The following is a 24732-nucleotide window of genomic DNA, read 5'->3' as shown; positions in this document are numbered from 1 at the left end:
GTTATCCTGATCGCTGCCTAGATGGAATTGGTATCGTTACAATGGCATTCTGCTACACCTGAACACGTACTGCTCTTCGTCGAGAAGAGTGCCTGCTTTCCACGAGTCGTCAAGCCATGACGTCTCAACGATCCGTGGCTGTTTCGTTCGGCTACTCAGCCGCTGGCGGATATCCATCACATAGTTTCGGGCCGTATCTTCAGCTCCATATGTGCCTGCCGTTTTGACGATGACAACATGTGTCGTAGTGTCCTTGTCGATGTTGTCTTCCACGAGGCCACCCCCAAATCTGATACGGGCCTTGAGATGTATAAGAAATGTCGACGATGTAGTGCCCACAACTGCAAAGTGTACATGGCACCGCCGAAACATGAGGCTCCTTGGGGACCCTAAGTCGTGGCCGCGTTCACCCAACTGATCGAGAAACACACGTACATCAAAAGAGTCATCATAGTCTCCCCTTCTCGCTGGCTGCATCCCGCCTAAAATTTCTTGAAGTCCGCCAACAGTCACATCGCGTGCGAAACTGTCGCCAAATTCGTCTGTAGCCAAAGCAGCTTCTCTTCTTGTTTCTTCCGTAGCATGCAAGAGATGACGATGTTCAAAAGGAAGAAGGAAATCCCCACCCTTTTGCGAAAGGCAGTCTATAAGCCACACTGGTCGGATGATATCAACTTGTGCAGCTTTGATCAGAGACGCAACTTTAATGACCTTCCTGTCGGCTATGATGACCGTATTAGCGGTGGCATCTGGCCGTTGAGATATGCGTCCACCATGCCGTTTTATGAGAGCTTCAATTTCACCGCGGCTCTTTTTGGTAGGATGTACGGCTTCGGACAAAACACAAAATGTGAAGCCTTTGAAGACGTTGCCTGGAGGCTGCTCGTCGGGAAATTGTGCCGGTTCAAATAAGGCGCCGCTGTCTTCACTGTCCTTTTTATCTCCACGGCCTTGGCCAACAATAACCAAGCCTAGCTTGGCCTTTTTTGTGGGACGCCGCTGGCGTCTGTCTTCTATCTGCATCTCCTTTCGGTCTTTGGCTTCTTCATTGATGCGGTCCCGGAGAGCTTGGAATTGCTCCGTGTCAAGAGCGGTATTCCACGACCGGTCAAGGCGTAATCGGCGGAAACGTGGAAACCGTAGTGTCTCTCTCACCGCAAACGAATCCGAAGGCGAAATGCTCGCTGCCTTAACCGAGATAACGATGGAGTCCTTGGGCCTGATCCAAACGTCCGGTTTCTCTAGCTGTGCCCGCTCTCCGCCGGCAAGCTCAATGAATTCGGACGGTGGATTGGAGCTATCCCAATCAACCCATTTATTTTCTGTCAAGTGACGTATCTCTGCATAGTCTTCTGCCTTGAACCCACCGCCGACCTTGAAAAAGCTAAGACATTTCTCCGAGCTGGCGCCGGCATCGATATGGTTTTGACCAACACGAAGACCGCATAAAAAACTCGAGAGAGTACCACCCCGATGTCCCGACCCGAAATAGCCGCCGACAACGAGGCAATCCAGTGACTCGCCAAACTCGGTCATATATTCTGGTTTGACTTTGATCCAGTCATCGTTGCGGCTATTCAGCCGATACATTGAGCAGGGATTTTTCAAAACCAAACCTTCAGAGGAGTTGGCCACAATCTGCCGCAGCATAGGCTCAATCACATCCGGCGACGTGGCTTTCTCGTAAGGGTGCACTTCAAGCCGTCGAGGCACACCTACGACAGCTCTCTCTAATGCCCGGTGCCGATCGTAAAGTGTGTATCGCGCCAGAGGTTGGTCGTTTAGGTAAAGAATATCAAATACTCGAAAAAGTGGCCGCGGTGCTGTGATATCATGCGGGTTGCTCTGGGCCCCGATTGCTGCTGTTTTTAATGTACCGAAAGCGACAATCTTGTCAATTAGAGGATCCCATGTGATCATCTCGCCGTCCAAAATCAAGTTGTGCACGCCATCTGCAAAAGCGCCTTTAAGGTGCTGTGTAAGGGCGGATTTGTTGTTGTTTAGACTATCACCATAAAGATCGGTATAGTCTTTTGCTTTTCGTGACCAAAAGCAGAACCTCCAACCACCAGGCATGCTGTTATCTTTGGCCATGTGCATTTGCATACGCTCTCCGTCGAGCTTCTCCTCAATCCAGAATTCGCTATCGTCTTGAGTAGGACCTAGCTTCTCCACCAATTTTTGGAAAGAAGTGGAGATCTGAAATTGGGCTAGCTGCGGTTGAAAGCATTGCATGAGTGAGACCCTGGAGCTGTCCTGCTCTAATCGAACTTGCGGGTCGTAGAGCTCCCAGCAAACCCGGCGTAAGCTGGAAGACACATTAAACAGAGCCTCGCCGTCAGGGTGCCACAGGTTAAGTATTGTCCTCTCGCTCGCACCGATCTTCATCTGCTTGAGAATGATGCGAATGAGCCAAGTCAATTCCTCGGGGTTCATGTGCTCGTAGAATGTTTCGAATATAGGCAATTGCTCTGATTCGCCACTAGCATCTGCCAGTTTGTCTAAAAGCGCATTCACCTGGCCGATGCGTAGGTCGCCCACTTCTGTCAGTAACGGGCGCTTGGCAAGAACTTCGTAGCAGCGCCCCGCAAAGTCACCGGCCATGCGGCTGATTACACTCTGCCCGGGGAGCTTCCAATGGATTAGGTTGAAACCGTCTTCAGAATTTTTGTCGATTTTCATAAGCTTCACCAGGAGCTTGCCAATGGTGTTTTCTTTTAGCCCGTACACACTGCGATCACGATCCTTGTCCGGTAGGATGAGTCGCAGCGCAGGATAAAAGTCATTCCCCACCTCTGTCCGCCATCGTGATATAAATCGCTGGATGATGGCCCGTCGCTGCTCATGGGGCGAAAGTCGTGATGAGCCAGGCCCAAAGCCTGCCTTCAATCGCGCCGGCCCAAGAACGGCGGGCTGCGCTTTGACCTCACTCAAAGGGTTGAAAAAGCTGCGGAAAAGCTCCGAAAAGAGCAGTGTGGCCGAGTGGTTATGCGGCCGGTTCGGGTACCTGGACGAACGGGAGAGTGTGGGTCAGCAAACCAGGTGCCGCTCTGTCAATATGGATGCGCTCCTGATGCAAAGTCACAGAGAATTCGCGAACCTATCGTCGTCTGGCTGTAGACTGTGTCCGTATTGAAGCAAGTCCTCCCTCCGTGCTTCCGCACCGGGCGAGTCCTCCCTTTTGATGTGTGGCTCGCTCATAGCAGGAAAATTGTCTAACCACCCCTTTGAAGTAAATCCTGCTCGCCTTTGCAAACGAGCGACTGAATGATAAGTCACATTACACGCCAAAAAGAGGCATTTGACGCGAATTAGGCTGGTGATGTCCTTATCGCCAATTCACGTGACTGCTCTATCTTATCTTAGCGCCATTGCCACGTCTTGTGCCTTTGTGTTTTGTGTGTTTGCTTATATCATACCCATTTTCTTTACGGAAAACAACGGCATGTCAAGCATTGAAGCCCCACTATTATTGTTTCTAAAGTATGCTGTGCAACATACGACTTACGACATGAGTCGTACCAGTTGCTTTGACAACAAAAGTATCTTGGGCCTGGAGACCTCGCTAAACGAAGAGACATGAGACTCCTCCACTAATGTGCCACACTCAATTTGTTAGGCCTGGAGTGTTTTTTTTTTGGTCCTGGAGACGACCTTTGTCAATCATGACATCATTGGCGAAGCCTGTCTTTCCTCGGGGCCAACTTGGATCTTTGATCGTTTGCTTGTGGGGAGCTGAAACAAGAACCTAGGTGGCTAGAACGTTGACAGCCACAGAGGCCTGTTATTGTGGATCATGCAAGCAAGGAATCGATTTCCGATTATCCTTACGAAAGTTCGATCACTTCTTGCCGGGGGCTATTATGATGTTCGGTAGTCCGAGTTCGCATACGACGTTGTCATTTGTAGCGAACGACGTACGTGGGAGTATTAACAGGGGGCCTGGTCAGGCGACTGTTGTTGTCTGGTTGGAAAGGCGCGGCGTAATTTTACATCTCAGGCGTCATCGCTGGCCAGGAACGGCGATCTTCGCCCAGCGCTGCTGAAAGTACCATTTACATGAGTTACAAGCTCGTCATCGGTTAAACTGCAATTCACCACTCGTGGATACGAAACATGTGCTTTTCGTCTTTAGTGCTATGCATACGCAACCGACAAAGAAGTTCCTGGCAGGTCAACGGTGTTATGTCGATTTCAGTCGCTTGCGGCCATGACGTCAACCACTCGTAGGCCGAAGCCAAAGGGGAGTCCAAGGTGAAGATGCCGCCAGTCTGGATCTAAGAACGAGTTTAAAAGTAGGATTGGGGACGCATATATAAATCGTCAGACTCAAACCTTTCAGCCAAATCGCGATATGAGTCCTTTAGTTGGTTGCATGCCATTCTGGTAAACAACGGTCATCATCACATCTACCAAATTCAATACCCTATTTCCTCCTCTGATTTTATTCGTTTTACTTTTATTGTTCCTGATAAACTAGTTTTTTATTCTCTTCTTTGGAGTTCAGCCATGGCTTCGACAGGTGTTAACCGGCCGACAAATGTCCGGCAGCGGGATGAAGACATCGACCGAAAGTTGCAACTCTATGGAATCGCCAGCGCCTTCCGGAATGGCAAGATGCCCTCCAATGAGCAGATCGATGCGACCTTGAACAGCTTTATCGCGTCCAAGGCCTTGTCCAACCCGTCCAACAAGCTCTCGTCTGAAGGCCGGGCCCTGGTCGCTGATTTCCGCGACGTTGTCAACCAAGCTAAGCTTCTTCTGCTCACCAAGAATGACGGCAACTTGCTACAAGATTTCATTTGGAAGACCAGCCGTCATGAGTACTCAAGCATTGAGGTCCCTGGGGCTGTGGTTTCCAAGGATGAAGCCAAACAAGATGGTGACAAGGCCCTAGAAGGCATCAAGACCCTCGGCAACCTGCTCATCACGAACGGCCAATTCCGAAAGCTTTGTAAGCCTTTTTCTTTTCCCAGGCGTGTTGTGACAATCTGGCTTGGTTTAGACGTCAACGATGGGCTGACTGTATTTCCCCCTGCATATAGTGAAGGACTCGTCAGTGCTCTTCAGGGACATCCTTGCCGACTCTGCGTCAAAGGCAACGTCTGTTGTCCGGCCATCTGACGAAGCGTTGGCTCAGATCGACGAGCCTGCACCGGATGACACTTGGCACGATCGGCCGAATTTGGCAAAGAATGACCTGAAGAACCGCACCAAGGCGCTCTATAAGAAGAACAACTCAGGTGGCACAACATCCGGGCGCGATGTCGGCGGTACATCGGCGACCGATACGCAGAGACTCGATGGCCTTCAGGATGGTACCGCGGAAACTGTCCAAGACAAGACTGCTGAGTATCGCGATCGCGCCAAAGCCTACCTGAGATCAAAGGTGCCCCAAGAGCGCAGAGATCAGGCGGTTTGGAGACTGAAGGTACGGATTGCGTTTTTTCTTGCTTCATTGTCCCGCTGAGCCGTTTCTAATGCTGTGACAGAAAATGATTATCGAGTGTCAACAGCACCCCGATTATCAACAGGCCATCCAGGCACTCCTGGACCTGGCCGAGCGCTATCATAGCCATGCCAAGACGACCACTGCGAACTCGCATGGAGTCGTCCAAAATACCAGGGACCGTCTGTCAGATGCGGAAGCGGACCTGAAAACATTAATCGAGCGCTTTGCGAATAGCACTTCGACGGATAATCTCTGGAGTTCTATCAACGACATCTATACGTTGGCCGACAATGATAACGAGTTGCAGTCCTGGTTCAGCAAAGTCGATCGCTTCCTTCGCCGCTGCCTCCAAGAGAAGGGTTTCGTTCTCGAAGATGCCTCCACCGAGGAGTGGAATCGGCTCTATGATCATGGCAACTACCTCCTGCGCGAGAAGTACCGACCGCAGACCGACAAAGTTGCCAACGAGGTCAAGTTCCTTGCTGATCAGTTCGACAAGGACGCCCAGAACCAAGCCTTTGGCAAGTCTGTCAGAAAGCTCTTGTACGATCTGGGAAATGATGAAAATGGGAAGCAGACTTTCAAGCCCCATCTCGTCAAGGATGTCACCAATGTGATTCTCCCTGCCACCCTGGAGAGCATCGCTTACATTCCCATCCCCCGGATCGAGTACTCTGACAGTCAGGTCGATGCTGTCATCGAGAACCTGGTGCTGGAGAGCGACAACTTTATGCCCAATGTGTTTGAAATCTACAACAACAATTATGTCTCTTGGGGCCGGAAACTGGGCAAAGTCGGCAATAATAGGCACTCTGCGCAAGTCAACGTATCTGGCATTCAGATGGACCTGCGCAATGTCAGCTACTATGTCAAGAGAAAGGAGGGCTTCCCTTCTCTCACAGACGTTGGCATTTTCAGTGTCTTCTTGTCCGGCCAAGGTTTCAGCTTCAAGTTAGGCCTCAGCACTGCAGGGCCTAGCAACCGGCAGCATTTCTTCAAGGTCGATAAGGTCCATGTGGACATTGACAACTTGAAGATCACTATGCACAAGTCGCAACACAAGCTCCTCTTCACTGTTTTCAAGCCCATTCTGATGCGCGTGATGCGACCCGTCTTGCAGAAGGTGCTAGAAAAGACCATCCGGGACAACTTTAACAAATGGGACACCACCCTGTACACAATTAAGCAGGATGCTGACCGTGCTGGGCGGGAACTTGACGTGGATCCTGACGAGGCTGGTTCAAAGCCCAACTCGTACAACCGCTTCTTCACTGCTGCCAGGAAACACATGGAAGATTCCAAGGAGCGCAAGAAGGTGGAGGCCAAAAAGAAGGCGGCCGACCTGGATGACAAAAAGCTTAACATTGCCTACACGAAGGAGGACAGCATCTTCCCTCACATTAACTTGCCTGGCGGTTTCAGCTCAAAGGCGTCCCGTTATAGGGCCATGGCCAACGAGGGCGATAACTGGCAAAGCCCGGTGTTTACGCTTGGCTCGGCCGGCACCACCAAGAGCGTCCCTAAGCCTTCGGTTATTGAAAAGAAGGAGGCCCCGGTTTCTAATCCCAGTCGGGTGAATGGTGCGAATGGAGCTAACCGGGCCAACGGTAACGACGATTTTGCCACCGCCAATAGTGCCAACGGCTACCAGAGCACCCAGGGCCACCAGAGCACCCAGGGCCTCCAGGGCGCCAACGGCCTGACTGCGCCGTTGGCCGTGCCGGTCGCGGTGGTTGCCCCTGCCGGGAGCACTGCCACTGCTACGGGCCATGATGTGGCGGTTGCGGCAACTGGAGCAGCACGGGATGGTGCACAGGGAACTACGGGAGTTGTCTCCTCCGTTTCCGGACGCCTTGTCTAAAATTGATTGCGATTGAGGTTGGGGAATTATACCCAGTGAATTTCGGGGTTTTTGTTTTTACTACTGGCCGTTTTATAATAGTTTCGTCGTTTCCGGGTCAGTATACGGAAGGCTTTAGTTTATTTTCCATAAGATTTGTTTTTCATAAGTTTCCATGATAAGCGATGGAGCTATCAATAGTGACTGAGATAAAACATCTGAAGAAGCAGCAATACGTCCGGCAGTACGGCGCACTTCAGTGGCGGACCTTAACCGCGAAGGCCACTTGAATAATCGGATGTGTGCTAAACAGATTCGTCATCTGTTTCTAAACCGTGATATTTCATCTCTAGCACCCATTTCTCATCGAAGTCGATACCACGGCGAATCTTTGTGCCAGCCTTTTTCCAAACCGCCGCTCCTAGGCCTATGTCGGCAACAAAAAGCCTCCAATCGAGTGGTTGGTCATCGGCTGCATCCATCGCTGCTGTGTCTCCTAACTCTGCAGCAGCCATCGCTTCGAGAAGGCCACGCTTTGGTGCCCCCAAAGCAATGACATAACGAGGCCGCACGTAGAGCCGCGCACCGTCAATGATACTGACATACCCAGAGCTTGGGTCAATGCCGGTAGGCACGTCGACTGCTAGAACGAAAGCTTCGTTTCGATTGGCCCATTCCATCAACTCGTAGACGGTAGCTTGATCCCCGGTCCGTAGCTCGTCGAAGGATACGACAATACCAAGAAGTGCATCGATAATCAGCGTGACTGCGGGAACAGTGGCGCTTACAGCACTTCGCGGCGTATCACCGGCGAGTGTGGGAATAACTGTTTTGCGAAGATGCTCAAACAGGTCGTTTTTGTTGTAAACGCGGCCGCCAAAATTTCGATATGTTCGAATCTGCTGACGCAAGTCGTCTAATAACTCACGTTCTCCTCGCTCAATGCCGACAACACATAAAATAACATTGATCCCTTTATTTCGCAGATGCCTGCCGCCAGCCACGGCCCTGGTGCCGGACTTGTTGTTACCTACCAGGATAACAATTGTTGGCGCTGATCCGCCGTGTGCAAGAGGAGTAGAGGGCTCCTTGCTATGTAGGTCAGCTTGCTTTAAACGAATTTTGTTCGCAGGGTCAGAAAGAGTCTCGAGAGCCACTTCCGCAATACCACGACCAGCATTTTCTGTCATCATGTCCTCCGAGAGGCCGAGCTCGTTATGCGCGATGTTTTCGAGATTGAGCATCTGCAGTGCCGAAACGGTCTCAAGACGCCGCTCCGATGGCAGGACGTAAAAGTGCTGCGTTGTAGAAACTGCGGATGATAGCGGCTAAATGAAAAGAGAAATAGAACAGTGTGAGTTTTGGCGTATGGGAAACAGCAACAAGCACACACCAAAGCACCAAAGTATAAGTTTCCTGCTTCGGATATGCAAGAAAATGGAGCGGAAAGGTTGGAGAGATAAATGTGATAACGTACAGCAATAGAGTTGACCCTTGATGGGCCTTGCCCAACTGTTCCGGCGCCGCTGGCTTTCCGTGATTGGGACCGCCGCGTATTTGAAACTTTGCTGTCGCTCCGCCGCGAGCCTTGCCGGTTTCCCAAATCGCGGCCACTCAAACGGTCCCCTCCACCAGTCCTGCTGGCAGCCCCGACACCTGGTGCTCCCCCCGTATGCGTTTCGTCGGTCTCGCTATTCCAAAAGTCCTCTGACACAGACCGTGGTTCTTTCGGGATAATCTTTGACGCGATCGTGACCGATGGTAAGAAATAGCCAAGAACATTTTCCGTGTGGTGAAAATTCTTTCCTCCAGCGGTACCTGGTTGTCGGTTATGTGTGACCAGTCGATCAGCATCGTCGATCTGGTCATGTTTGCGCATCTGGTCGAACAAGGCGTGCTTGTCAAATTTCGCCAGGCTTTCTTCGAAGTCGAAATCGCCCATTTCTTGAACGTCGGTTGCGTCCTCCGACGCCCACCCATTATCCTGGTTGGACTTTTCCCGTCGCTTACTAGAATTTTTAAGAGATTTGAAAGGCTGAAACGAAGCGGTACTTTGGAGCATGGGTGTATCTCGCCAACCCTCCCCTTTCCCAAGCTGTTTCGACCGCTCCGGCGTCAGGTCTACGCTCCCTTTCGCCTCGCTACTCTTGGCTCCTCGCTGTTGGCGTTGGCGCCTTCGCGTCTTTGGTGTGACATCGTGTTGCGGAATACGTGGAACAGGCATCGAAGTAGTGGCAGGATTTCCCGCAACAGCGTAGTTGGTATTTGCATTCACTTTGTCTGAGAGCTCGGGCGTACCATTAGAGATTTCCAGAGTGCTCCCAATTGCACCCTTTGCAGATATAGGGGTGTCATGGAGTGATGACTCTTGTACAGAGACTCCCGCAACAGTGTATGTTGGTGGTGGGAAGCTGGCTTCCCCCGTTGCGATGTGGCGCGTCTGGTTCATCGCCCTGTTCTGGCTGAGGCTGGAGGCCGGCCGTTCTGACAGCGGCCTGAAAGAGACTATAGCCGGGTCCCCGAGTACAGGTGTAATAGACTTATTTTCAACGTGTGTGGTGTGGGTTGGAACGGCGATATGTGCAGTATTAGGCGCGGGGACCATTGGAGACGGAGAATGTGCGTAGCGCGGGTCTTTACTGGCATCGAATATTTCAGCAATATTCCCAGGGTCAACAATAATCTGTGGGTGCCACGTGTGGCTATTGAGGGACCAAACTGTAGTGCGTTAGGACATTGAAGCTGAAGGGGAAAGAGACAAGAAGAGGACGAGGAGCAAAGTTCATGTTTGGCTCGCGATGTTTGAGAAATAAGACGCACCATTGCTGAGCGTCAGGCTTTGACCAGCTTCCAAGTCTGTCACCGATCCGTACAGTCGCTCGGGTGGGTTCCGCAGTTCTACTACCACGACCATTTGCAGAAACTCGCTCGCCATGGCTAAGGCTGTTGTTGTATAACTGGAGGTGGCAGGAAAGAGTTGCGCGCCGTTCTTCGTAAATTGTTTGCCGCAGGTCGAGGAACATGACCGATACAGCAAAGGTAGAGCTAGCAACTTGTAAACGAACCAGGTTTGGCGCGGGAGGCTTATTCTTGCAGAATGAACGGGGGCTTCAGTTGTTGGATGATTGCAAAAGGGAAAGCGTTCTTGAACATACGGAGTACGGAGTAGGGTATAGTTGTAAGGCTAGCTCAAGCCTTGCGCCAAACCAAAAGCTTATCGATTACTCCTTTGCTCTCTAGAAAGGACAGTGTAAACCGTGTGTAATTTATATACACACTGTCTGTGCTTTGAGGTCCGAGAAATATATACGGCCAGACCGTTGTTGTATCAAATAATCCAATTGATTAAGTTTCAGTCCTTTTTGTAGGCCTGTTGACTATGCAATGATGGTATGGGTAACATGCCCCTTGACAGAATATACAGTAAAAACTCGCCGAACGTCGCCTCCCACTCAAAAAAAAAAAAGTGCACATAATACAATGCCTCATTGAGCCCATATCCGTTTTAACCAGTTCCATACGCAGCCGTGGCCGTCTTATGTTTCAGGAGCGGATTGGTAAAAGCGAGAATAGATGCATTTCCGTGCTTGCCCTTCAAAGCAGCTTCAGCGCTGGACAACTTGCCGTAGAATCCGATAACCTTCGGATGAGCCATCACCTTGTGTTTCTCGAACCTCAGTACTTGCAGACCACTTTTCGTTGTGGCTCGACTAAGCGCAACGTATGCTTGGCCCTTCTCAAAAACCCTGCCAAGATCGACTTTAACACGCTCCAGCGTTTGCCCTTGAGCCTTATGAATCGAAAGAGCCCAAGCCAAAATTAAGGGCAACTGGGTGCGCGAAGCTTGGACAACACCGTTTGGCAGCTCAGACTTCCATTCTTCCGGGCGTATAAGAATGCCGCGTGTAGAACCGCCTATGCCGTGGAACAGGACATAGGGATAGAGACGGCCACTGTTTCCGGCTCCCCCATTGCCATTGTTTGTTAAGGTGTCGCCGTTAAGATAACTATTCAAGATACTAGTCCTCTTCTTGATATCGGGGTCGGCAGGTACAGAACTGGCGTTGAGATCGATGTACTCGCTTTCAGTCATAAATTTTTCGACTGTGCCAAGAGAACCATTGACGAGAGATTCATCCATGTTTTTGATTAACATGACTTGAGCACCGACACGAAGTTCGAGCATTTTCGGCGCCATCATGTTTTGAAGTAGCTTCTCACGTAGAGCAGGCTCTCCTGTGTCGAGTGCTTCATAGAACATGGACTTTTGGTTTAGTCCGCGAAGGCGCCGTTCGTTGGAGTTCTCAACCTCTTGCCGTGTAGGAAATCTAGAACAGGAAGACCAGAAGTCAGCTAAAGCGCTTGCAAATGAAGAGACTGACACTGGACTGGTGGGATGTACAATTCTGTCACTTCAAGGCCGTCGTCGAATTGAAGAGGTCGTGACAATGACTTGAACGTCTGCACAGTTTGTTCACTGATCTGGCCAAGCCGCATTTCGTTGAGCATCTGTGCAAATTCTGTTCCCAAAATGAGTCTTCTTGTTAGCGAATCTCCTCTTGCTAGCGCCAATACGTTTAGCTGGCTTCGCATATGACGAACCTGGATCCTTCTGGCGGAACACTTCGGTCAAACCGATGGTGTGGTCGATGGAATCCCCCCACGTCAGGGCCTCAAAAGCAAACTTTACGTCTCGCTTTTCTCGATCGGGAACCGGAGGCAGCTGGAAGAAGTCGCCGGTCAGAACGAGCTGTATGCCACCCCAAGGGCGGCCATTTTTACGGATAGTGCGTCCGATCTGAGAGAGTTTGTCGAAGAGGTCTCCATCAAGCATGGAGATTTCGTCGATAACGAGTGTCTTGGTCTTTAGCCAGCGGTTTCTGGCCTTTTGATTTTGTCGGATTTTGCGGATGAGGGTATTTGGGTCTTCTTTGCCAAGGCCAATACCAGCAAAGCTGTGAAGCGTCATGCCACCAATATTGCAAGCCGCCAAACCAGTGGAGGCTGTGACGCCGAGCTGCTCTGGATCTTTCGCATATTTTGTCCGTAAATCATCGATAATTGCTCTCATCAAGACCGATTTGCCTGTCCCAGCCGGCCCTGTAAAAAATACGCTTGCCTTTTTGAAGCAAACTAGGTTTTTGACATGCTGCTGCTCATTGCTCAGCGTCAAAGGCCCAGGCGGCTTCGGAAGGGAACTCACTTCGCTGAGACGGTCGCGCGAGCTTTTAGCTTCGGCGTGGCCACCATTATCCAACCCAGCGGTTGTCTGTTTTCTTGATAGCCCCTTAAGCTGCTTCTTCTGTACCTTCACTGCGCTGGCAGTTGCATCTAACATCGCTCCTAAAGGTTTTGGCGCCGGCATTACAGAGCTAAGAGGTGCTTCTTGCGGTAGGGTCTTTGACCAGTTTGGCATTTTCCGCCTTTTTGTCAACGGCTGTGGTGAGGTCGTGGCTGTACTGTCTGAAGAGGCACGTTTCGAAGATACGGAAGATACGTGAGCACCATAATATGCCGAGTCATCTTGAGGTGCGCGAAGCGTGGGTGATTGGCATGGGCGAGGAGGCGATGGTTTGGGGCCTGCACCTGATGCTGCAGGTGCTTCATGTATCTTTGTGAGGGGCAAAGGACACGGGATATCAAGGTCAAGATTTTCGTCATCGGCAAAATCGTCTGGGCAGACGCCGAGTGCCCGCAGCTCCTCCTCAGTTGCTTCTGTCAATCCGCACACTTTTCGAGCAGCGGCCAAGGATGGTTCCTCAGTAAACGAGTCGGATTTGCCGTATAGGGCTGCGAGGCTACCGGTGTTCGAATGTACAGCCTTCGTGGCCACATATGGCGCGTTCAGCGAGCGGTGTTGGAGAGGTTTGCTTGTAATCGTTGGGCGAGATTTAGGCGGGTTGAATGACGGTTGTAGCTTGAAGGTGGAAGCTTGCGACGTGCCTGAAATAGGTCGCCTGTAGAAGTCGTTGATAGAGGTATTGTTCGGGATAGATTTGGCCAATGGAGCCCTCTTCGGGTCGGCAGAGGGGTGCGCTCTATTGTTCCCGGACGGGGCAGCAGCCGGCCCGCTTGCCGAATTGGACGTTTTCGCTGCTCGGGCGAACATGGCGGTGGCAGTGGCGGAGACGGCACTCGATAAACAAAACCAGCAACCGGAATGGTGGAAGAAGATGGATGGAGGAATGGTAGTTCGTCGTGCGACCCCTCCTACAGCTGCAAGTCGGAGGTGCAAGACGTTTGACACACCCGTCTTCATGCAGACACTCGGATGAAGGACAGTATGGTCGTGCGTTGTTGTTGTGGCATTGCCGGGTGGAGGCTCGAGCTGAAGAGGAAAGACACTGCCGACCAGGGGTTGACGGACAAACGAAAAGCGCGTCGCGTTTTTCTTTGATCCAACACGGCAAGTCACGACAATAGTCACGTGTCAATGTTAGATTCAGTAATAACAGCCTGCACTACGAGAAGTTGACTATGTACTCCAAAAAATATGTTTTTGAACTCCGCATTAATGTAAAGGAATGTTGGACCCAAATGTATCAAGAAACTTTTGTTTTGCGTTCTGTATGATGTAATCACAAACGCCGTAAAGGTCGATTATTCTGCATTTCTCTCTGTGGAACGGTCCTACCGCGTGTATGAGCTCCGTAGAAAGGGCACATGGTTTCTTGAACCCGGTTTTATTAGAACGATCTCGGAGCAACATTAACACCCAATACCAATCGCAGGTCCCATCAAGCCGGGGCACTGTAATCCCTGGGTGGCAGCCGGATGTAGCAAGCCTCGGTGAGAAAATCGAGTAAACCGGCACTCCGACACATTTAAAGCGCGATTCTTCACGCCGTTATCGTATCTTTCGCGGCGTCCTGATCGTTTTAGGACGCGATATACGAAGTAGGATATGCCGGTGGAAAAGTGTATATTCACGGAGTATTTGGCAGGATGGCAGTGACTCTACATGTCTATCTTGCTAGATGTTCCTGCACGTCGTGTTTTAGCTCTCATAAGTGCAAAGATGAAGCTCGCACATACAAGGTGCCACCCAGTCGCCGAGATGATAAGTGTCGATACTTGTACGACATATTCATGGGCATTTCGTCCTCGTGACCGTTTTCGTTTTACTGGCTTACAGCGGCGGGGCTGATCTTGCGTCTCTAATGTGCATGGTCCGTTGAATTGGTGGGGGCAATGCAGCATGTGTATGGAGGGAAGGGCGGAGTACGAAGTATTTGCATAATACCAAAGATCGATAATGTTCGACATTACAAGCACGGAGTAGCCAATGTGTGTTTGCCACCACAAGACACTTGGCCGCTTGGCTGCTTGCTTGGCTGGACTGGTGAACTTGGGATAATAATAATTAAAAGGCACTTGGCCAGGAAACTTTGGCGTGGCTTGGAGAGACATTCAACGCGTCGTTGATGGACTGCATGATAAGGGCGAGTTACGTGGACCTACTGACATTTTTATCTTTTTTTTCTCACGAAATTAGTGGAATGAACGTGTTATCGCAATCCGATAGGCCCACCACCAGGGTTATGCCGAAAGACCACGCGTACTGGCTCGGGAGTGCCCCATAACCGGACCTGCTATGTCATGTCGCTATGAAAGAGTATCTTATTTACCACACATGTCGGTGTTGTTATTCAAACTGCCTCTCAATTAGAGGAATAGTCCGCATCGACGTAGAAAAGACTTTGTTGGTCCGCAACGGAAGGAGGGACCGTACTTGGGTCAGGCAGCGCTCCCGTTACGGCAGAGCACCGTGAAGCCCTATGATTGCTTGTCCTAATATCTTGTCGTAGCACCGTCACAAGTTCGGAATAATCCGTAGTATTACTTTGTTTGAATTCCAATCGCCACGCAAGTATTTGGTATTTAGTCTGGTCACACGCTACGAGAGCATGCAAACGAAAACCCGATACCGCAACGCAATTCAAGTCGTATTGGCCCAGCTTCCTCAAAGACTCAATGGAGCCTCGTTCGTTAGCGCGTCCAGTTCTTTCCCGCCACAACGTAATATACTGAGCATAATCCTAGTCCATCCAATCTTGACGCCTGTCTTTTTTTTGCCTGGCGTTTCACGACCCGCAAGTCCATGTTCTTTCTCTTGCATTTTTCCTTCCTTCTCATTTTGAGTTACTTACTTTACCACGCATGCACCTCTTGATTTTTTTTTGGTCCCCTTTCTTTTTATTCCGGTTTTCTTTTTTCGTCTACAGACACGCGTTGCATGCACTTGAAGTTATAAACCCCAATGCACTGATCATTCAGCGCCAGCCGTGTTCCCTAAAACGCAAATAGCACGCCGCCCTAGCCTTCAGCTAGTCTAGAATCTTATCTGACGACCTTCTCACTTTTGTTGCTTCAACGCCCTATGGCACACAGACCCGTCTCTTCACACATACGCACGCCGCCACTTTCTCTATTTCGTTTGCGCCCCTGTATGTCTCGAACGCAGCACCATCACCAACCCGAGTCAATCGATTGGGGCGCCGATACCCGGTATTTTCCCGGCTCGTTTACCGTCACTTGCGGCGCACCCGGATGCACCGGTCCTGCTCACGTCTTGTTTCTCCCCACCGCGCTGCCCTACGGGTTTGCTTTCGCAGCAGCTACGTCTTGAACTCCACCGCCTGCGCCGGCCAGAGGAAGAGCACAGCTCCAGTTCGCTCCTCTGCTCGTTACTCATTTGCTAGGCCGTCACCGACGCCGGCCCTTTCTTCCGCGCCGCCGGGCCCGCCCTTTTCCCCTCGACAACCGCGACAATGGCGTGGGCCCACCTGTCTATCACCAAACCCCATCTGGTATACATCATCCTCGGCGGCTTCACCTCCCTGTTTATGCTTTGCTCGTCCATCATCAAGGAACGCATCTACATCGGTGAGGCCACTGTTGCCACTCTCTGTGGCCTCATCTTCGGCCCGCATGCTGCCGACTTGATCGACCCAGCATCCTGGGGAAATGTCGACATCGTTACCATCGAGTTCTCTCGCATTGTCCTCGTCGTCCAGTGTTTTGCTGTTGGCGTCGAACTGCCAAAGTTCTACATGGAACGGCACTGGAAGTCCGTCATATTCCTCCTCGTACCTGTGATGACCTTCGGCTGGCTTGTAACATCTTTATTTGTTTGGTGGATGGTACCGCCCCTTGACTGGCTTGACAGCCTCGTCATCGCCGCCTGTGTCACCGCCACCGACCCCGTCTTAGCGTCGTCTGTTGTCGGCAAGGGCAAGTTCGCCAAGCGGGTGCCAAAGCATTTGCGTGATTTGCTCTCTGCCGAATCTGGATGCAATGATGGTATGGCCTTTCCCTTCATCTACCTCTCGCTTTATCTCATCCAGGACAAGCGCGACGCCGGAGAGGTTTCCTTCCACTGGATCGTGTACACAATTCTCTACGAGTGTATTTTCGGTGCCATCTATGGATTCCTGATCGGTTACATTGCCCGTCACGGCATCAAGTTTGCCGAGCGCCATGACCTCATCGACCGCGAGAGCTTTCTCGTGTTCTATTTTGTCCTAGCTCTTTTCTGCGCTGGTTCTGGAAGTATCCTCGGTGTTGATGATTTGCTGGTTGGCTTCTCGTGCGGCGTGGGCTTCTCGAACGACGGATGGTTCGGCCATAAAACAGAAGAATCGCACGTATCAAACGTCATCGATTTGCTGCTCAATCTGACATATTTCGTGTACCTCGGAACTATCATTCCCTGGGAGATGTTCAACGACACGTCGATTGGCTTGTCCGCCTGGCGCCTCACCATCATAGCTATTTTTGTCATTCTTTTCCGCCGTATCCCTATCATGCTTGCATTGAAGCCTTTGATACCGGACATCAAAACATGGCGCGAGGCCCTCTTTGCTGGTCACTTCGGCCCTATTGGTGTTGGTGCCATCTTTGTCGCCATAATGGCTCGGGCCGAGCTCGAGAGTGACTCGCCTGTACCCCTGTCCCAACTTCCACCGCCCGACTCGCCCCATTACACGCTTTTGACTCTCGTTTGGCCCATCACGACATTTTTAGTTGTCTCGTCTATTATCGTCCACGGGTCGTCCATCGCCGTGTTCACTTTAGGAAAGCGGATCAATACCTTAACAATCACAATGTCCTACACCACGGCTCCAGAGGAAGGTCCGTCGTGGATGAATCGCCTGCCACGCATATCATCTCAATCACGTTCTCAGGCACGCACCATGTCGGATACGGACGTAGACGAGCTTAAAATGCCAAGTGTCCCTCCAGGCACGCTTTTGCCTGTTGGGATACCTGGGCAATTCCTGCGACGAATCAAAGATGAAGAAGGCACCAGCAAGCAAGGCAGCCGAGCATCGTCGCGTGCAAGTCGCCGCCGGAGAAAGAAGTGGGACGACGGTATCGGCCCCGGTGGGCCTATCAGTCAGTCTGCGATATACCCTCAACGCCCAGCGAGCGATGCCCTTGTATCAAGTTCCCCACTGCAAACCGAGACACTTGGGCCTGATGAGCCGGAAGAACAGCCTTCGCAAGGCTCTGGACAAACTATTGTCGCAGAAGAAGAGGGACGTCTGGAAGGTAGCGACGAGGAGAAGAGGGGCCGCCCGGAGCAAAGGGGGTCTTCTGAAGGACCTGACGGCTCTGTGTCGCCAACTTCTGCACCAAGGCTCAATGTATATGACGAAGGCGATAATATTGTTATCGAGACGGAACAGGGAGAAGTCGTCGCTGTCGAACCTACACATTCTCACAGTTTGCCTCTCGAAGGGACCGACGTGGAAAAGCTCAAGGAGAGTTTGACCCCAGAGGCATTAAAAGCCGAGGCGGGAACCTCTGCCTGGTCATACGATGCTATCAAGAAAAAGATCGGCAATTGGAAAAATGACGAGATCCAGAAAAGAAAAGAGAAACAAAAGGATACGCGCAAACACGAACCTGCTCGAGCTTACCAATTTGGCAATACGGTACAGTCTTCTCGTTCCCTCCGCGTAGAAGGCCGAGGGGTGGTACAAATCCTTTGTTCAGAAAGTTACATGTTGCTAACGTTTACTTTTGTCTTAGATTATTGTCGAAGACGAAGACGGGGAAGTTGTCAAGACGTACGAGCTACCGCCGCAAAGGGGGGACAAAGATGGTGGAGGTAGTGATATGGTCTCACACAGTCTCAAATACATGGGCATGGGAGGTTTGGTCCGACCTTCTGAAAAGGCAAATGAGCAGGGTAATGAAAAGACGAAGGGCTCGAACAATGATGCCGACCCAATGACGCGAGTATCTAGCAGACCTGCAATGCCAAGCTGGATCAACTTCGGACGGACCGGTCCCGGTGAGCCATCTACTCAAAGGCAGCGAAAGAAGAGCGTCGCCGAGGTGCAAGAAGAAGAAGACGATCGCCATATCCGCTTCACTATTGGCGGTGTCGGTCAGCGAATGACAAAGGAGGGTTTTATCAAGCAGATGCAACAGTTGGACCAAAGCACGAGACGTGAAGTGGTCGACAAATCAAGCGCTTCTCACACCATCAAAACGCTCGCCAAGCAAGATATCCCACTTCCAGACATTGTTGTGTCTCACCCCGACAAAAGCGCTAAGGCTGGGTCTGCTACGAGTGATGGTCAACGACGCCGCCGTGGCAAAGAGGTTGGTGGCAACGATGGTAGCGGCGAGGATGACAGTTCTAGCCGGCGCTCATCTGCATCCCAGCTTGAGACAGCAACCATCTCTCGGCATGGTCGCGCTGTGGCTGGCCCGTCTGACAACACTGACGATATACCGGAGACGGCCGTGGAGAGACGTCGTCGCTTGGCTGTTTTGCAGAGTGTTAGCGATGATGACGACGAGGATTCGGACGAGGGCAACGACGAGACAAATGAAACTCCCGCAGAACGGCGTCGGAGAGAAGCAGCCCTTGGTATGTCGAGCCACCAAGCTGAAGACAGTGATGACGACGACACCCCAAGAGTGCCTCCTGCTCGGCGCGGCATTCGTTTTGCAGACACCCCAGACAGGCGAAAGACTTAATAAGTGGAGTCTTTGGAGGGAGAGGGGTTTTAATGTGTTCTGAACATTTCGGGTTTTATAGTATTTCTTTTCTTTCCTCTCGATTGGTAAGACTATTGCAAGATTGTTGACATATGACAACATAATGCTTCGCCACCTTCAGGATCAGCCCGGTACACACGTATATTCTTTTAGACCCAGTTCAAGCTATGTGGTACACTCAACAGACAAATAATAGCAGGAAAGGAACCACATAAGCAAAAATAAATGACCATCTGTCATTTTATCGGAATAGGGTGACCGCAATTCCTCTCATATTCAATATTTCCTACACACTGTTCCAGAATTGAAAACGCGGGCCGAAAAGTTCACTAACAACAAACAAGAGTTAGTACAATATTTTAGCGCAATATTAATAAACATGTAGAACGAGAATGACGTCCTTGCTAAGTGAATCACGTGCCACTTAGCATGATAAAATTTTTGCTACGCATTCACCTGCTTTGAACGTCTAGCATCGAAATATTACGACGAGTGTCAAACCACCTCAGCCAAACCCAACCCCCCGCTTCTCAATTCACGACTCTTTCGAAAGCACGTACTCAGGAGGTCAACATGGTTCAATTAGTCGAAGTTGAGGATGAGCATTTCCAGCAGCGGCCTGCTGGGGCTGTCGACGAGGAAGAGGATTTCACCGATACTGGTACGTGAAATGAGAGACACGATGCTAAATAGCGCGGTCGGGGGTATGAGCTGTTGCATGCTGACGTATGGCCTGCCTTTCAAATAGACTCGGAAATTTCTACCGACTCTGACTACGATCCTAGCCGTGAGACTTTTGGCGAGCGGCTCTACGCCTTGCGCGATATCATCCCACCCACTACCCGCGGTTGGTTCTACAGCAAATTCCAATTTGGCGACCGGGTTGTGCGTACAACGCTTACTTTCCTTGGTCGCGCCGCCTGGACAATCTCTGTGAGCGCCCTGCTTGTTGGCGTTCCCTTCGCACTCTCTTGGGCCGAGGAGCAGAATATCCTGGCCATGGAGCAAGAGCAACGGATGCGTGAAATGGGCAGCGAGCTGCTAACAGCCGGCTCAGGCGAGGGCCCGGAAGGCGGCGACACCGCCTCTCAAGTCGGTGCCGCACTTGGCGGTTCTGGCGCACGGCCAGCGCTGTGAAGCCCTGGCTGAATACTACAAAATTTAAAAGACACAATCCACGAGAATGATGATTCATGGTAACGGATGGATCTGGAACAGGAATGAGGACATTTAAAAAGCAAGGCACAAGGAAGCTGCGCTTTTTCCTGATACGAACCCTCCGATGCAGTTTTGAGAACGATCAAGCGGGCGAATTTGGGAAAAAAAACTCATGTTCGATGAGCTCTAGATTGTGCCACCTGTGCGTTATGCGGGCGACATTTGTTTTAGCTTGGGCCGAGATTCTTTATTTCACGCCTTCTTGGAACAACCAAGCTAAAGCCTTGTGTCCATTGCTTCCAGTCGTGTCAACATTCAGACTAAAATTGCAGGGCGCTTACAATTTATCATCCTACGGTTCTATAGATTCTTTTTTTCTTTTCGGTATGGTCTACGCATGTATCTTTTATTCTCGTTTGATGATTTCCTCTCTTTATAACTAGGCATAACAGTGTAGTTTGTGTATATAATAGAAACGGAAGACAGTAAGAATCTCAATCAATTATCAAATTCTTGTATATAATAAAACTTGACAAGAAAAAGATATCAAGGCCACACATAGTCCCGCGAACCACACTAAAAAGGCCCCCATAAAAACCGGTATAAAATCAAATGGTCGTAAAGTCCAGGTTGGAATAATAAATGCAAAGAGTAAGAATAGTCATATGTGATGCAGTCACAGAAAGTATAGCAGAAACAATGCAAACGAAAGAGTTCAGGGGAGAGTGGTCATCAAAAGTTCAAGGCACCAGATCCAACCGATGATAATAGGAACCATGATCGGCCAGGGCCTCGGTCGCAAAATCGAGAAGTACTGTTGGCCGTGTTGAAAGCCACAACCACGGATCGGGGGTTTTTCGGCTTTTTTTTAAACGTTCCGCACGACGGAATATTAATGTGCCGCGCCAGGAGGTGGTGTGTCAAGATCTAGAGATCTCACGGAGTTTCGCTGGCGGGCGCTGTCAATTACCAAGTTGCCGAAATATTTCAAGGCAACCTCGCTTTCAGCCTTGATCTTTAAGGTATCTTCCCTGCGAGCACCGAGCTGATCCACTGACCGGTTAAGGCCGTCACGGATAGAGTCCGCGGGATACCGTAGCACCTTTCGCACAGTTCCAGCGATACGGGCGGAGTTGTAGTGAACATAGTCGATCTCGGCAAGGCGAGCTGAGATCTTGTGCGACAGCCGGTGCGGAAGAGATCGCGGAATCTGCGACAGAACGTAACCAGCGGCCGCGATTGCTGCAAGAATAAGTCCCGGCACCAGCAGGCGGCGCGTGCCGTTGCTCCCCATGACCTTTACAACTGAAAGGGCATGGTCCATCCAGCCCTGGCCTCCAATCATTCGAGTACCAAGGGCTGTAGCGACTGTCAGTGCCATTCCAGTCCCAGCAACAGTCTCTTGACGATGGAGAATCATTGACAGATCCACAAAGTCAATAATCTCTGTTGGGACGTCAAGCCTTCGGGCTAGCTCATCCCTTCGTCGACGGAACATAAACTCAGGGCGAAAGTTTAGGTCCGCAAAATCATCTCCAAGGTGAAGAATTCCCAGTTGTTTGAGCGAATTCACGCCACCTCCAGCCTTCATCCGTGCACTTTCCTCGCACTCGGCGACAGATGCTGAAATCTGTGAGAACATGGCTTGCTTGATGTCTTCGGCATATTGAAACGCAGACAAAAGGCCAGGATACGTCACTCCCAAGTTCCCGTCGCCGGCATGGGTTATGGAGAAGCCGATGACCGCTCGACTGTGATCATAAACGTCTTTGCAAGTTTTCTCGATTATTTGTTCTGCCTCGGTGGCGACCTCGGTCTTTGCCTTCGTGTTGGTTTCGAGCAGAGGCTCTATTTCACTTAGCTCGTTGGCAACACGGCTAATCTCTGCTTGCGCCACTTCGGTGTTAACTGTCGCAAGAGCGTTAACATCATTGAAGATGTTGAGAAGGTAATTCTTTGCAGGTGCCAATTTGGAATGTGCCCTTTTTTCCAGAACAAACCGTCGTAAAGACTGTTCCATGCTCTCAAAGTTTCGAAGTTTCTCTTTGCCTTTGCCTTTAGTGTCGTCGTCATCATCTCCGCCGCCGCCGCCCGAAGAGCTACCGCCACTGCCTCCTGGACCACCGGGACCACCGGGACCACCAGGTGGAGCAGGGGGTGGTGTGATAGGAATAGCATTGCTCGACACGAAATGAACCAGCTCTGAAGCCTCTTTGTGAGTTTGAGGACTGAGACCTGACACCTGGTCCAAAATCATTTTCTTGCATCTCTCCTGATCGCGGATGACATCAAATCCGTTCACGACGAAGAAAAAATAGGCTTTTTCTGCCGCCGCGGCCCTGATAAACTCAGTTGCAGTAAGAGTAAAGTGGTTGGCAGCGGAAACAACAAAAACGACGACGTCGATCTCTTCCTGTCGTGCAAACACCGCGGTAGTCTTAGTCGTATCTGAATTGAGACCGGGAGCGTCGATAAGAGCAATGTCAACAATGCCATTACTTAAAAGCGACTCTTCGATGGCTCGTTCGTCCTTCACGTAAACCTTGCACTGCATGTAGGTCGTATTGTCGGTCACAATTTTCTCCAGGTCTTGAAGCGAGAAAACGTCGTAAGTAGACTCGTCGTTTCTGTTATAGACAACGTCCAAATGGACGGCATGGACCTCCTCCACACCACTATTTTCGCTGGCATCCAAGACCTCGCAGAAGATACTGGTGCAAGGCTGTTGGTCCTCGGGCAAGATCTTTCTCCGTAGAAGAGCATTGCAAAATGTTGACTTGCCAGCATTCAAATCACCCGTAATCAGGACCTTACTGGAAATGTCTTCGATGCGCTCGCGTAGAGATTCAAGATGTCTTATGCTGGAGCGAATTTTCTCGTCCAAGAGAGACGCGATTGACGCTTTCTCAAGCGAGTGGACCAACTCGGCCTGGTGCATGCCACCAAGCTTTAGGTCAAGCTTGAGCACCGAAAACTCTTGTGCAATTTGCGGCGTAACCAGTCGTGGCTCAGTGGACACTGACCGTGCCTCGGCCGATTTGCTGGACTCTGCCGCCGTATTTTCTTCCAATGAAGTATACGACCGGCGGAGGGGGCCACGGTCGGGTTGGCCATTTGACGGCGGGGTTGATGTGGCCATAAGGTCGCCTACGGTCGTATGAGCGTGCTGCAAGCCAGGGCGAGTAGGAGATGGCGGCGGCAGCGGAGCCGTAGCACTGATCCGCTGCACCGTTGGATAGTGCGCAGGCCAGGACATGTTCATCTTTTGGAGACCCTTCAACAGGTCCACAGCCTCGGTTATCGACTTGCCGAGAGCGACGCGATGTTGGTTGTACCACATTTGATGAACTGCACCTGCCTGTAGACGTCTGCCAGCCTCAAATTCAGCGGCAGACGTTGATGAGACGGCTGGGTACATTTGGTGGTTATCCTGGACAGCCGAGTCCCAGTCAAGGGACGAGTCGACCGTTGATCGCATACCGCTGTCCCCGTCCATAGTGCTTCCGCCATAACCGGAGTCCTTGTCGATGAGATGCTTCAGATTGGACATATGCTCCGAACCTGACCCGTTACCAACTACCATGTATCCTGGTCCTGTTGGTCGCGGTCCGAGGTTGTTGCCACCGTCGTCGTCGTTGTCGTTGACGCCGGCATCGCGTTCACCGACTCTTGCCGGCTTGTTGCTCGGGGCTTTCCCCTTATTTGGGCGTGTTTTGGGGCTCATTATGTCGAATGTGCAGCCATGGGATTGATGTCTATATGTGAAAGAAGAAATTTTCGGCCTCCGCGGATAGTATCGTCGAGTCTAGAGTTTCCATCCACGTTGCAATGCTCGCAATTCAACAGTTAGTTCGAGGTTGGTTGCGAAGCATTTCGCTTTCTTTGATGGTAGAAGGGGCGAATTTTCCGGGCGCCACACCTGACGACGGACGTGCTGATTGGTCCAGCCACAAGCTCACCCACCTCGCCCACCTCGCCCACCTAGGCACTATTAACAAGTAATCCCATGTCGATTCAAGGCGCAACAGGCATTGTGTGGCGTGTGAGCGCAGGTGACTTGGAAACAACGAGAAAGTAAATTCCTCTGCTTTCGTGTATACCAATGCAATGCACCGTAGTTGTAATCGCAGTTAGGTTATTTTTATATTATTTATTTTATTTTCTCGCGTTCTCCGAGCTGGGGATACATTGACAAACAGCAAATTCGACGTACCACGACGCATGCAATGCTCTGTAAAAATTGTATGGCGGTGCTAGCGCTGCT

The 24732-nt window shown here is 50.9% G+C and overlaps 7 protein-coding genes across 7 annotated transcripts; 3 read left to right on the top strand and 4 right to left on the bottom strand.

Moving 5' to 3' along the window:
- Positions 1-36: 36 nt before the first annotated feature.
- Positions 37-3201, bottom strand: SPSK_05890 (DNA ligase 4; the record flags this gene model as incomplete). Its single annotated transcript, XM_016732599.1, has 2 exons — positions 37-3007; positions 3101-3201. The coding sequence occupies 2 exons, from the start codon at positions 3199-3201 to the stop codon at positions 37-39; spliced, it is 3072 nt and encodes a 1023-aa protein (XP_016592575.1).
- Positions 3202-4509: 1308 nt separating this feature from the next.
- Positions 4510-7313, top strand: SPSK_05930 (uncharacterized protein; the record flags this gene model as incomplete). Its single annotated transcript, XM_016732638.1, has 3 exons — positions 4510-4954; positions 5046-5431; positions 5493-7313. The coding sequence occupies 3 exons, from the start codon at positions 4510-4512 to the stop codon at positions 7311-7313; spliced, it is 2652 nt and encodes an 883-aa protein (XP_016592574.1).
- Positions 7314-7597: 284 nt separating this feature from the next.
- On the bottom strand, positions 7598-10227 carry SPSK_05943 (enhancer of mRNA-decapping protein 3; the record flags this gene model as incomplete). Its single annotated transcript, XM_016732651.1, has 3 exons — positions 7598-8620; positions 8770-10010; positions 10113-10227. 3 exons carry the CDS (start codon positions 10225-10227, stop codon positions 7598-7600), a joined length of 2379 nt encoding a protein of 792 aa, XP_016592573.1.
- Positions 10228-10797: 570 nt separating this feature from the next.
- On the bottom strand, positions 10798-13401 carry SPSK_05946 (ATP-dependent DNA helicase PIF1; the record flags this gene model as incomplete). Its single annotated transcript, XM_016732654.1, has 3 exons — positions 10798-11620; positions 11695-11812; positions 11895-13401. 3 exons carry the CDS (start codon positions 13399-13401, stop codon positions 10798-10800), a joined length of 2448 nt encoding a protein of 815 aa, XP_016592572.1.
- Positions 13402-16063: 2662 nt separating this feature from the next.
- Positions 16064-19289, top strand: SPSK_05883 (monovalent cation:H+ antiporter, CPA1 family; the record flags this gene model as incomplete). The annotated part of the gene is made up of 2 exons (XM_016732592.1): positions 16064-18274; positions 18330-19289. 2 exons carry the CDS (start codon positions 16064-16066, stop codon positions 19287-19289), a joined length of 3171 nt encoding a protein of 1056 aa, XP_016592571.1.
- A 594-nt stretch (positions 19290-19883) lies between these two features.
- On the top strand, positions 19884-20447 carry SPSK_06662 (mitochondrial import receptor subunit tom-22; the record flags this gene model as incomplete). Its single annotated transcript, XM_016733363.1, has 2 exons — positions 19884-19971; positions 20059-20447. 2 exons carry the CDS (start codon positions 19884-19886, stop codon positions 20445-20447), a joined length of 477 nt encoding a protein of 158 aa, XP_016592570.1.
- A 913-nt stretch (positions 20448-21360) lies between these two features.
- Positions 21361-24192, bottom strand: SPSK_05927 (mitofusin; the record flags this gene model as incomplete). The annotated part of the gene is made up of 1 exon (XM_016732635.1): positions 21361-24192. One exon carries the CDS (start codon positions 24190-24192, stop codon positions 21361-21363), a length of 2832 nt encoding a protein of 943 aa, XP_016592569.1.
- Positions 24193-24732: the final 540 nt, after the last annotated feature.

Source organism: Sporothrix schenckii (genome assembly GCF_000961545.1).
Source record: "Sporothrix schenckii 1099-18 chromosome Unknown Cont38, whole genome shotgun sequence".
NCBI lineage: Eukaryota > Fungi > Ascomycota > Sordariomycetes > Ophiostomatales > Ophiostomataceae > Sporothrix > Sporothrix schenckii.
Note: the sequence above shows the minus strand (reverse complement) of the source record. Positions and strands in the feature narration are given on the sequence as shown.